The sequence below is a fragment of the Lactuca virosa genome, chromosome 6 (assembly GCF_052849685.1).
Source record: "Lactuca virosa cultivar CGN04683 chromosome 6, Lactuca_virosa_CGN04683_v6, whole genome shotgun sequence".
Lineage (NCBI taxonomy): Eukaryota > Viridiplantae > Streptophyta > Magnoliopsida > Asterales > Asteraceae > Lactuca > Lactuca virosa.
The window spans coordinates 6,395,594-6,409,687 of NC_136431.1; the positions used below are offsets into that span (position 1 = coordinate 6,395,594).

At 42.0% G+C, this 14,094-nt stretch overlaps 1 protein-coding gene across 1 annotated transcript; it reads left to right on the forward strand.

Moving 5' to 3' along the window:
- Positions 1-12,502: 12,502 nt before the first annotated feature.
- LOC145121312 (uncharacterized) lies at positions 12,503-13,728 on the forward strand. Its single transcript, XM_079057079.1, has 2 exons — positions 12,503-12,940; positions 13,054-13,728. The coding sequence occupies exons 1-2, from the start codon at positions 12,503-12,505 to the stop codon at positions 13,726-13,728; spliced, it is 1,113 nt and encodes a 370-aa protein (XP_078913205.1).
- Positions 13,729-14,094: the final 366 nt, after the last annotated feature.

Sequence of the window (14,094 nt, forward strand, 5' to 3'; positions counted from 1 at the left end):
GAGATCATAAACAGTGGGTCCGAGGGGAACCCCTAACTGCCCCGTAGTGATCTCGGCCAGGAAGGCCTCGAGGCGGATATCCAAAAGCTCCAAAATCCCCTCCTTGACTGTATCGAAGATCAAATGAGTCTGGTCCAGTATACTGCGCGTAATCTCGGCTGAAATAAACTCTCGCATCTGCTCCCCGAGCTGCTCGGCTCCTGAACCCGAGCCTGATCCCTCACCTGCACCAGAACTACCCACTGGCCTACCCCGTAGCGGCACCATGCTGCAAACATACCATAACTACCATCAGAATACTCCTCGCTTCTGAGGGATCTCACACACTCACTACAAGTTCCCTGGTTTTATCTCAGCCCTTCTTGTATCAAGTACGGATCCTCTGCTTTTAGTAGTACGGGCCCATACTACCTTCCACATCTATCCGTACTTTCTCAAGAATTGCCTCGACTCCACCAAGTCCCTTTCACTACTACTAACACTACTCCCAGCACTAATCTCATCCTAGGATTGCCCTAGGGTATCCTCCAACTCACTCTCTGCCATCAACCGCATAAAACGTTCCTGCTATCTCCCCCTAACTAGCTCGCGAATACCATTACATATAACTAAGACTAGATAATTCTTCGAATAAGAGGTTCTACCCTACAACGGTTGGACTCATACAAGAGCTGCGAAATAGGGCTAAATCTAACCTTCTGAAATTATTTAGTCCTCGTAATATGTAACGTACATATTTGTTTACTAGTTAGTTAAAGTTAACTAGAACTCCCAATAACACAAAGCAAGCAGCATTCGGGCATTGGGAAAACTAACCACATAATCCAATCAGACTGTTCTATCCTATAATCAGGAATCAGTACTAGCATGCAACTCATAAAGCTCATACACATATAACAGGCACATAAGGTATCCTCCTAGATCCTTAGTCCTAATCTAGCATGCAGTTCTAATACACATATCATAACATAAACAAACATGTAAGGGTAATTTAGGAGAACTTACTTGAGCTCGACTGATTGCATGCACCACACCCTTTACTCTTTTCAAAATCCTTTTCTCTTTTCAAAGTCCTTTTCTCTTTTCAATATTCCTTTATATAAAAATGATTTTCTTTTCAAAAACTTTTCATACCAATTCCTTAGTTTGAGTTCAGACACGCCCGAGAGTGTGCCCGAATCCCTCAAACCAAGGCTTTGATACCAACTTGTAACATCCCAATAATCATGACCAAAAATTTCATATTAAAACCTTAATAACAATCATAATTGTCAAACCATTCATTCAAAACATATTAAATCAGAGTATCATGTCTAAGCATATCATATCAGAGTAAAACATCCCATGCTAAAACATCATGGTGTGTGCAATGCAGTCATCCCGAGCTCTTCCCTCCGCAACTGGAAGTACCTGAAACCAAAACTGAAAACCGTAAGCACGAAGCTTATTGAGTTCCCCATACTACCACATACCATACATATACCCACATACTGGGCCCCTGCCCGCTGCATCGGGACTTGCCCAGCATCGGACTCGCTTCGACATCGGGCCCCGTCCGGCATCAGGCCCCGCCTGGCATCGAGCCCCGCTCGGTATACAAATCTGTCTCTCTTAGGCCCCACCTGTCTCTGGGCCTCGCCCGCCATACACATACAATCATATAAACATGCTAACACATAAGCAAACATACTCTACTGTATTCCTATCCTAAGGCCTTGCCTAACTTGGGCCTCGCCCATGTCCTACTACTGATGAGTCATGGAACCCCGTCCACAGTCCTGCTGATAGTGAGATACGGGCCCCCGCCCACACTCACTTCTCTCCTATCCCGGGCCCCGCCCCTGCTCTGCTACAACTGAGATACTGAACCCCATCCATACTCAGCTAGTGATGAGATACGGGACCTCGCCCACACTCACCTCCCTACCAGGCACATACAAGTATCACACAGACAACAAGTATAACTAACATACTAACATTCCTCGGGCTTGCCCCGGCATCGGACCTTGGTCCGGAAACATACATATAAACTTTCCTTGGGCCTCGCCCGACATCGGACCGTGGTCCGGAAACATACGATCATACAATGCCAAGGGCTAACCCCCGGGTCTTCCTACCATACAAAAACTAAATGGGCCGACATTGTGGCTGTAAACCCATGCACACAGTGAGGAGACTCACCTCGCACTGCTGAAGACCTGCTGATACTCCTCTAGCTGCTAACAGGCAATCCCCGAACTGCTGCTCCTTCGGCTCCCCGAGCTACCAATACCGAAATATCACTTAGTCCAAATCAATAATCCTCCTTAGGGTAAAATGACCATTTTACCCCCTTAGTCCAACTTGGTCCATATCTAAGGCCCAAAACCATAATATAAAAGGCCCAACACTAGGTAGGCTTCCCAAGCCCACTACTGGCCCACTAATGGCCCAATTTGCTAAATTAGGCCCAATCCCTCTAATGGGCCTTACCCTAAGCCCAAACATATACTTGGCCCAAATTATCTGGCTTCTGATGGCCCACTAAGGCCCAAAGACCCAAAATCCACTACATGGCCCAAAACTCGCCAAGCCCAATCTGATGAGTACGCTGGGCGTACTCCTATGTACACGAAGCGTACAAGCTAAATGGTGTGTACGCTGGGCGTACCTGTATGTACGCTCAGCGTACTCCCCTGTTAAGTCACTTTCCCATTAAGTGCTTAATACTCTAATCCAAAAACTACAATCACATATCCAAGTCCTTTTCAACTTCTTAATCCATAAAGTCACTGACTTGGTGACTTTGCAAGACCTTAATAAGCCCAAACTCCAAAATAGCATTCCCTTCCCATAAAAATGATCTTATCTCATGCATGAACCCAACAAGACATTCAAGATGGCAACTTTCTACCTTAGGGACTCATTTTGAACTGAGAGTGGCAACTCTAAGTCCAGAAATCGGATTTGAACCATAAAGTTCTATACTTGCGACCAAAATGACTTCAAAATCACACTACACTGGTTCTAAGCATTCTTGAGGAAAGTTATGAACTTTATACCTCCAAAGAGTCCCAAATGATGAGGCTATACCGGATCTATGAGCTCAAGCTACCCCAAGTCTTTCTTTGTTACTTTTTCTTTCTTCTTCCAAGCTTAAAACCACCAAGATGGGCTTCTCAAGATCAAAATCACACAAGAATGCAGGGATGAGGCATTCTAGGGTTTTTCTGAGGTTGGGGAGGCTGATTAGGGGCTAGGGTTTAAGTCCTAATGTTCCTTATATAGTTCTTGGCCCTAAAATTAAGGTTTGGACACTCTGAACGTACTCTGGGCGTACTTCTCGTACGTTGGGCGTACTTCTCTCCGCACGCGCGTCCATATGACATTATATGCTGGGCATAACCCCGCTTACGCTGGGCGTACCCAGGTTAACACACGCATTCACTCTAGCATGCATGGGGCTGCCTTGCCATAAATCTCCATTAGGGACTAAAATTGACAATAACTTCAAAGTACTATATCTTCTTCGTTCTAAGTCCGTTTTTGACGAACTTTATATCCACAAAAAGGTGGCGAGAAGCCCTACGCTTCTAGCTCATACACAAGCCTTTCATCCTTCAGAATAAACCCGAGACCCATAAAAGTCTGAATCGTCAAATTACGCATAAACCCTTGGCCTTCGAAGCCACAACCGAACACTTTATAAACCAGGTGTTACAACTCTCCCCACTGAAACTAGACTTCGTCCTCAAAGTCCTCCACAACTACTTATCTCGGAAACAACACATGTGGCACGCCCTCGGCTTCCGCTATCAATCTCGGTGTAACTGATGCTTCTCATAGAACACATTATTCACTCCAAACTAGCCTAAATGCTTGCAAAATCTCTTATACGATGCATAACCTTATCTGCTCGACACGATCCCCGAAAGGACCGCTACACTTGACAATCTTGGGGTCCAACCATTGCCCTGCGCAGTCGATGGCCTTCCCCAGGTAACTGTTCAATAGTGACAAAACACTCTTCTATCTTCATGAAGGGTAAATCCTTTGCCGCAACTGTAATCCCGGTCACACCCAATGCCGGTCTTCCTTCATTACCGAATGAATGCTTCCATTTGCTACGTCAAGATGCTAAATGCTCAGCTCAGCGTATAGATCAGATAATCCTTCGAGTAAAAGATTCATCCCGTCAACGGTTAGACTCATACGAGAGTTGCGCAACAGAGTCAAACCCTTCACTATGATATTATTTAATCCTGCTGTGAGTGACTTAGCACCTCGCGGTCAACTAACTACTCCGCTAGAATTCCCTTATCGCTACCCCTGACCGAAGATCCTGCTATCTCCTGTCCGCTTTCCCGATGAACCGAGACCACTCTGGTCCCAACTAATCTGCCATAATCTGGGTTACCGGACTCCCATCAGTTACTAAACCTAAGCTCAACCTCTCATTCTCTCCCAGTGACTTCCGGAGAAACTTCGGCTATCTAAAACTACTCAATCTACCATACTACTCTGGCTCCATAAGTCTTGGAATCCTCGATCCCTTATCTTGACCCTAAGGTCTCTACCAGGTCCTACCTGCGCTGCTATAATCTCACGGGCCTCGCCCACGGGTCTCACCCAAATTATATCTCGGAGTGGTCCTTCCCACAGATCTCACCTATCTAGGGCTATTTAGGACCAACTCCATCCTGAAACTCAATGAACTATTCTTTCTCAATCTCTAACATGCTAACTAGGAGGTACGGTTCTCGCCCACCCTCTGCTAACTAGGAGATATGGGCCCTCGCCCACACTCCGCTAAATAGGATACCAATGAGTGCTACGGCTTACCCGCAGTCTTACAACACTTCCTGCACTGTCTACTGTTGGTGAATGCTACGGCTATCCCGTAGTCCTACAACACTCCTCCACACTGTCTAACCATTGGTGAATGCTACGACTATCCCGTAGTCTTTACATCCAGGCTAGACTTGCGTCCTGCCGAGAAAATCTTCGACCTGGTTACCCAAACCAATCATCTACTAATCGTAATTACACGAACTCAATATCGGGAATTTTTCCCAAACTCCCAATTCACTCGCTTCTCTATCCGAACTGACACTCGGGCTACTATCCTGCTCAACAAAGTTGCAAACTCATCCCAGCTTTGCACTTACTTCTATTCCTGACTATATGGGGGTTTCTCCCCCACTTCGATTCTACTAGCTCCTTACAGCTCACAGCTTGGAAAGGATTCCCAATCCTTCTCTCCATCTAATGACCGATCTGCTAACAACCAACGCTTACCGCTGCTGGTGCTCCAAAACTAACCAATACCAAAACTGAACCACTCTTGAAGACTAACAGAACACCTCCCGAGCCCCACTCACACTTGCTATAGTGACTACATCCTGAGAACCTGCTCTAAAGGGAAACATCTTCGAACTACTACTCTAACATCCATGGTATGCAGATGGCATATAACTCAATCATAAGCAGAAAACATAATATTCTGAAACACACTTACTAACATCGATGCAGTACCATAACAATAAAATCATAAACAGAAGCTGATTTTGAACTACATACCAACGATCTATTGCGGCTCGATCTTGACTTCCTGCGGAACCATGGGCACTGGAGCCTGAACTCTCTCCACCTCCAAAATAGGACAACGGGACTTGAAATAACCTGGTTGGTGACAATGAAGACATATTTGATCCTTCTTACAATCCCGATGTACATGCCCTCTTTCTCCACATTTAAAACACCTAAACTTGTGACAAGCAAACGCATGGGTTCCCCCACACTTTCCACACACCTTCGTGCCTCCCTGATTCTCAACACCCAAATCAGCCAAGTTGGGTTCTCCACCCCCTTCCAATCGTCCTAAGGTAAGTGCTCGCTTCCTTTTTCCGAGCTGCCTATCCAAACCAATCTCCTGCTCCCGACTTACCCCGACTACCCCCTCGACCGTCTGAACAGTCGTTGTCTGACCCTGAAACCAGGTGGTTAGCTTATCAGTAACACGCCCAATTATGTCGGGTAACTAATCGTGTACTGCTCGTGAAACCTCCGCCGCGATCCAATCATGTTGTGGACTCTCCTGGAGACAAGGTGCGTACCCCACCTCCGATCCCTGATGACAAGAGCTGATAATGGGACCCTCCCTTCTGAGGGATCCCAGAGATCCATAAACAATGGGTCCCAGGGGAACCCCTAACTGCCCCGTAGCGATCTCGGCCCGGAAAGCCTCGATGCGGCTATCCAAAAGCTCCAAAATCCCCTCCTTGACTGTATCGAAGATCAAAGGAGTCTGGTCTAGTATACTGTGCGTAATCTCGGTTGAATTGGGATCCATTATCGCATATGATCTCGGCAGGGATCCTAAACCTAGTCAAGATATTACGTTTGATAAATGAGGCTACCTCCTTGTATCGTATCTGAAAAAAAGGCTTCAGCCTCTATCCATTTCGAGAAGTATTCCATCATCACTACCATGAACACCTTTTCACCAGGAGCTTTTGGTAACTTGCCAACTATATCCATTCCACATTTCATGAATGACCAAGGGAAAATGATAGTGTGCAATGGTTTTATAGGTTGATGGAGGATGTTCCTATGCCTTTGGCAAGCATCACATTTTCGTGCGTATAAGAAGGAATCTTTATTCATCGTTGGCCAGTAGTATCCCATCCTTAACACCTTGGAGCATAACGATCTGCCTCTAGTATGGTTACTGCAGTCCCTTTCATGTATATCTTTTAGGACTTCTACAGCCTCATGATCTTTTAAGCATCTAAGGTATAGGCCTTCCATGGATTTCCTATACATTTTTCCTTGGATTATCGCAAAACATGAGACCCTCATCTTGAATGCTCTGTCACTTTTTTCTTCTCTTGGAATTTTTTTGTTCTGAAGATACTCCAAAATGGGCTGGATCCAGGATTTCTTGATTTGCGGAGGATCCTGGATGTTGGGATCCTGACGATTAGGATCTTGAGGAAGAAATTGAGGGTCAAGATCTTCAATTATTATTATGTTGGTCGTTTGATCATGGTCATTGGGATGGTCTAGTTTGTTGGGGGGATCTTCTATCGCTGGGATCAATACATGGCTTATAGGGATCCTAACTTCTGGCGGCATCCTAAGGAAAGATCCTAGATCGTCCGGTGCGTTTGCCTCAAAATTTTCTTCTCTAAGAACTTGGATTAGGCTGAAAGCTTCAAATTAGGAGGCTAATTTTTTAAGGATATAGAGGTATAGTGCTAGTCTTTCACTTTTTACTGTATAGGATCCATTAAAATGATTAGTTAATAATAAGGAATCAATGAAGACCTGAAGAACCTTAATTTGAAGATCATTGGCCAACTATAATCCCATGATCAATGCTTCGTATTCATCCTTGTTGTTGGGTGAATCAAATTTATTGATGACTGCTTAGGGTATGATGTCCCCCTCTGATGATTTTAGTATGATCCCTAGGTCTGTTCCTCTAAAGTTAGAAGATCCATTAGTGAAGAGTGTCCATGTTCCTATGCTTTCTTCTTTTTTGACTTCCTTGCTTTCTAATTCTGCTTTAGGTTGTAGATCATCACTGAAATCAGCCACAAAGTCTACTAGTGTTTGTGATTTAATTAGTGATCTTAGTTCATATTTGACGTCATATATGCTCAGCTTCACAGACCACTTTGCCCTCCGAACTAACATTTATGGTCTCAGGTTCCAAGAGACTTTTACTTACATAGTAGATGGGATGTTGGTCTCCATTAAGATCATTGGCTAAAATAGCACATACATCGCTAGAGGATACTGAGAGGTATAGCAGTAGTGGTTCCCTATCTAGTGGTTTCACCAACAAGGGTGTTGTACTTAAATAATGTTTAAGTCCCTTTAAATCATCTTCATGCTCTTTGGTTCAGTCAAACCTTTTGTTCTTCTTCACTATGTCATTGAATGGTTTACACCTCTCTGAGGATCTTCAGATGAACCTATTTAGTGTTGCTACTCTTCATGTTAATCTCTAAATATTCTCTGTCGAGGATGGGGATCTTAAATCGTTGATGGCCTTTATTTTCTCTAGACTTGCTTTTATTCCTCTTTTAGTGACCATGTATCCGAGGAACTTGCCTGATCTCATTCCAAAATGGCATTTCGAAGGATTCAGCTTCATGTTGTATTCGTCTAGTATGTTGAAGGCGTCTTCAAGATCCTTGAGGTGATCTTCAACTTTCTTTGATTTGACCACCATGTCATTGATGTAGACTTCCATGGTGTCCCCCAGTTTATCCTTGAACATTCAGTTAACTAGCCTTTGGTACGTTGCACCTGCATTTTTAAGACCAAAAGGCATAGCAGTATAGCAATATATACATGTTGGCATTATGAACGTTGTATCCTCCTGGTGAGATGTTTCCATTTGAATTTGTTGGAACCCTGCTGATACATCCATGAATGTTAGTAGTTCATGGCCGGACGTAACATTTATCATTGAATTTATGTGTGGCAGGGGGAAAGAATCCTTAGGGAAAGTCTTATTAAGATCTGTATAATGTACACATACTCGCCATTTGCCATTCTTCTTTTGTACTATGACCATGATGGCCAGCCACCTTGCGAACTTAACATCCTTGAACATCATTGTTTTGAGAAGTTTTTCTACTTCGTCTTGGATGATCTGATTTCTCTCAGGTGTGAACTTCCTTCTTTTTTGGTGTATTGGTCTGAAAGAAGGATCAATGTTAAGTTTATGATTTATAATATTTTTGTCTAGACCTGTCATATCCTCATTCTTCCAGTCGAATGTTTTTCTTCTATCTTTTAGGAACATTATTAGTTCTTGCTTGATTTGTTCTGGTATTGAGGATCCTATGAGGACTTTGGCTTTACGATCCTCTAGGTTCAGGGGCAGTTTATTTACATCTTGTTCTCTTTTTTCTAGCACACCCCGTGCCCCTGCTATAAATGTTATGCTTTTCGTGGTACCGTTGAAGATTTCATTGATGTCTTGTCGCACTCCTTGGATTCTTGTTGATCACATGTGATTTTTATTGTCCCCCATGGAGTGGGCATCTTAACACACTGATGGTATGTTGAGGGGAAAGCCTTCGTCTGGTAGATCCGTGGTCTACCTAGTATAACATTGTAAGATAAAAATGTATCAATTACACAAGAGAGTTGCATAGATTTTACCCCCTCTATGTGTATATGTAGCTTTATCTCGCCGACTGTATGTTTTGTTTTGCCACTGAATCTTATTAGCACTGAGGATCTTTTGACTATTTTGGCTTCTGGGATGTTCATCCATTTTAAAGCATCCATGAGTATAATGTTTACTGAGGATCCTCTTTCGACAATGATCCTTCTGATAAAATGGTTGGCGATGTAAAGGGTGATCACAAGTCCATCGTGGTGGGGATCGTGGTCGTCTGTTCTATCTATTTTGTCGAAGGTAATCTCATTCTCGTTTCTGATCGATGTATTCTTCCGATGCCTTTTTTCTTTCTCAGTTTTCGACACTTTGGTATGTCTTTTTGCTGTAGAATAAGAGGTACCACAAAGGTCAGATACTCCAGAGATCACATTGATTACCTTGGCATCCGCAGGAGGGGATCCTGCTTTCTCTAGGATCTTACGAGGTTCCCAATCCTTTTCTTTGGATCTTTCTTTTTCTTCTTCCAAGGATCTCCTTGAGGTATCCCTTGCTAAGTAGGTAACTGATCTCCTTTCTGAGGGCTATGGAATCTTCTGTAATGTGACCGAAGTCCTCATGGTATGCATACCATTCGGACTTATCTTTCGAGGTGGTGGAATTTTCTCCCTTTCTTGGCCATCTTTCTTTGTCGCCATGATCCTGCATAGCAAATATTAAACCTAAAACAACCATAGAAAAACAATAGTCACTGATCTTAGGAAATTCTTCTTCCTCCCTAATATCTTCAAGGGCATTGAGCCTATGATAATCAGGTTTGGATTTATTAGATCTTTGGACCGAGGAATCAGTCTTCCTATTGGGGTTATCATATGGGTTACTCCTTTTTTTGGAACTTCTTATCTTCTTCGAGCCTTATGAACCTCAGTGTTCTGTTCCTTACTCATCCATTATTTTTCACGGAGTCATTACAAGGTCTTCGTAGAAAGGAGAGTCCTTCTTTCAGCTCATTTTGAAGGCATTTATGGAAGTTTCCATATTGATGTTGGGGATACTTAGAGCTTCCCTGCCAAAAAATTTCACGAAATCCCTAAGGGATTCCTTCGGATCCTGAACCACCCGATAGAGATCATTAGTGATCTTTTTGAATGTTCTACTACAAGAAAATTGGTTGTTAAAAATATTAACTAAATGTGCAAATTAAGTAATAGAGTAAGGAGGAACATTTAGTAGCCATTTCAAGGCTGATCCTATGACAGTCGAACCAAAAATATTGCATAGGCAAGCTTCCTTCAAATGTATGGGAATGGGGATGATCTCCATTCTTTCCCTGTATTGTGCAACATGTTCTTCAGGATCCATTGTCCCATCGTAAGGCTTCATGTTGAGAGTTTGGAAGCACTTTGGGACTTCAGTATCAATAATCGCCAGAGAAAATCTTGAGATCATGTGGCTCATTGGGAAAACTTTCGGTATAGGTTGGAGCACCCCGGGCACACTCGAGATCATATGCCTTAACTTATCAAGTTCCTTGGCCATGACCGGGCTTATTCCTCCATCAAAATCCATGGAATTAGTATTAAAAGTATTATTATTCACAGAGTTACGAGGATCCTTGTTATTGGGAGTGACGAAGGTTTCGCCAGGATCTTGTACCATATAAGCTTGCTCTTTTGGAGCTGCACCCCAAGTGGGAGTAGGGTCCGGTTTTGAGGATCATATCTCGTGGCGGTTTCCTGAGGATCCGGTATTGTCAAAGTTCTGGATCTTGGACTGCAAAATCGAGGGTGCTGCTTCTTGGGGTTTATGGATCTCCGCCCTCATTCTCTCCATTTCCTTGAATACTGTCCTATTTTTCTCCTGCTCCTGAGTGACTTGTCGTTCCAGTCTCTTCATCATAGCAAAGAGCTCGTTATTGGAAATTACTACAGGAGGATCGTGAAATCCTTGGGTAGCGACCGGAAATGTGTTTTTCTTTGGCACCTCAAAAGTCTTATTGGGAGCTCTGCCTGGATCCTGAGACTTAAGGATCCTGAATATGATTCTGGGATCCTGTCCCTAACAATAATCACATACCTTCAACAATTACAAATTTAATATCTCAACAAATCATAAAAGAATAAATCAGAAAAACGATTTGAATTTCATTTACATTAGGCAAGAAATCAGGAATCTGAATTTCTAGTTTCTATTTTTTCAGCTTATCAGAAATGTATATTACTAAGGAATGTGATTGCATTTCCAAACAAATTCATAGAAACATAGTGTTACGTTTCCTCCGCTTTTCAATCTTTATCCTTGATGACTTTGAGATCGGATGTCGCATTTTCACATCGAAACTCCTCATAACTTATATTTTCACTTATATTTCTTCTTTTCCTGGTCCCATTCTCACCCCCACTTGAATTATGATGTAGACTGTTATCGATTTTGGTAGATTATCAAAATCACACAAAAACTTCTCTTTCTGAGGTATCTATACCGATTCACATGTCTTCGAATTTTTGTGTAGTAATGATAGGTTAAAGTGATTTCTCATTCACCATTTTCAAGTCTGTAATTTTGATTTCTTTTTTTACTCCATGTTACTGATTCATTATATGCTTATTCTCATATTTATTTACAGAATGTGCTTTTACTTTTGATTATTCATTTTTTTAATTTTTGATTCAAGCAAAATGTTTGCCAATTTTGTTATTTTTTCTGGATAGTAGGTAGTTGACATGTGTTAAATGGTGTAGGTGCATCAAATATTTGAAGTTACATTTTTCTTTGTTGTTTTATATTTCTATGCAAATTTCAATGTTTATTGATTTTTCTAAAATTTCAAATCCTCTTTATCACAGGGAATTTGTTAATTTTAACTTTCAAACAAAAAGAATTCAAGAAAAGGTGTTTCTTGCTCTGTTCGTCTATATGTATGACTGGATCACAACCAAAGTATATGTGTAGAAGAAAACAACAATATAAACACTCAATTAAAGAGTCAATTACTTTATTTGGTATAATAATAATGATGACTTATATATATGGTTTGATCATAGTCCCAAATTTTCATATATGTGGAGAATGGTACATGATTAAGAAAATTCTAATCAGTTGGTTAATTGGTTGGATACCATTTTGATATAAGTTTTAATGTTAAAAATCAAAGGAATTCAAATATCCGGATATATACATTTGAATTCTAATCTTATCTTGTTCTAGTTTTTTCCTTTATCTTATTTGTTTTGTTCTTATCGTTTCCTTGATTTGAGAAACGACTTTGATGTATAAAACCCCTGGTTTGGAACCTGAATAAAATAAGACTCTGATTTACCAATTTCTATATCGTATCAGAGCGGTCGGTTTGACCTGTGAAGAAGAAAACCCATCACAATTATGGGTACAGACGACAAGGTAGAAAGCTCCAACAAAAATGGTGGAAACCCCAATACTATCGATCCAAACTCACCATTTTACTTGCACTCCTCAGACTACCCAAGGCAGATGCAGGTGAATGATGTACTCACTGACAACAACAATGGAGATTGGTCACAGGAAATGAAGAACTTCTTATTCGCAAAGAACAAGATGGCCTTCGTTAATGGAACAATCAAACAACCAGAAGAAGATGCAGAAGACTACATGATGTGGATGAGATGCGATGCTATGATAAAAGGCTGGCTTACTACAGCTATAGAGAAAAACATCAGATCCAGTGTTAAGTATGCAAATACATCGGCAGAGATGTGGGCGGATCTGAAAGAAAGGTTTGGCAAAGAGAGCGCACCACATGCGTATGAACTAAAGCGGACCCTGTCGATAACACAACAAGACGTGACTCTATTTGAGCCTATTACACCAAGTTGAGAAGTGTATGGGATGAGATACAATCTGTGTCCACGTTACCTCATTGCACATGTGGTAAGTGTACGTGTGATATTGGAAAGAGACTCACTGAAGCAAAGGAGAATGAGAGACTATACGAGTTTCAGTTAGGACTTGATGACAACTTCTCAACTGTGAGAATGCAAATTCTCACATCCAAACCCACACCTACCTTGGGAACAGCATATCACCTGGTATCGGAAGATGAGCAACAAAAGGCAATCGCTTCCACAAGAAGACCGACACAAGATGCTGCAGCTTTCCAAAGTTTTGTTGTCAACAAAGCACATGGTGATGGACAGAGAACGAAGGGATTCTTCAAGGAAGCAAAACGCAACAGCCAAGAGGTGGAACAATGCAATTTTTATGGTGAAAGTGGTCACAATAAAGATGGATGTTTCAAGAAGATTGGTTATCCAGAATGGTGGCCAGGGAAAGGGAAGAAGGAGAAGGAGAATCCCAAGGCTGCATTAGCGGATGCTAACTCATGTCTGATACCAGGATTGACCAGCGAGCAATATCAAATGGTCCTCATACATATAGTTGTTGACATCAAGGAGACATGTGATGACCCAAATGCCAATATGGCAGGTAAGAAGATCAAAAGTGACCCCTGGATAGTGGACACATGTGTGACTGAACACATGACAGGTGACACTAATCTTTTAACAAACAAAGTAGCCTGTAGTCATGAACCACCTGTTACTATACCTAATGGAGATTTAATTACAGTCTAAGGGAAGGGAAGTAGTTCCTTACCGAATGGCATGAGTATCAAAAATGTGTTGTATATACCAAAATTTGCATGCAACTTATTAGCCGTAGGCAAGTTAACGGATGACCTGAACTGTGTCGTTACATTCTTTCCTGGTTTCTGTGTTGCTCAGGACTTAAACATGAAGACCTTGATTGGTGTGGGTGAGCGGAAGAAAGGTCTTTATCGCATGGAATCCGAAGTACAACAGAGAAAAGCTATGTCAGCTGCAGTAGACGTTGCAACTTGGCATAGACGACTTGGACATGCATCGGAATCTAAGCTTCACCATGTTGATTTTCTGGAGAAATTTACTTTTGATTTGAAGAATAAAACTTGTGATTCGTGT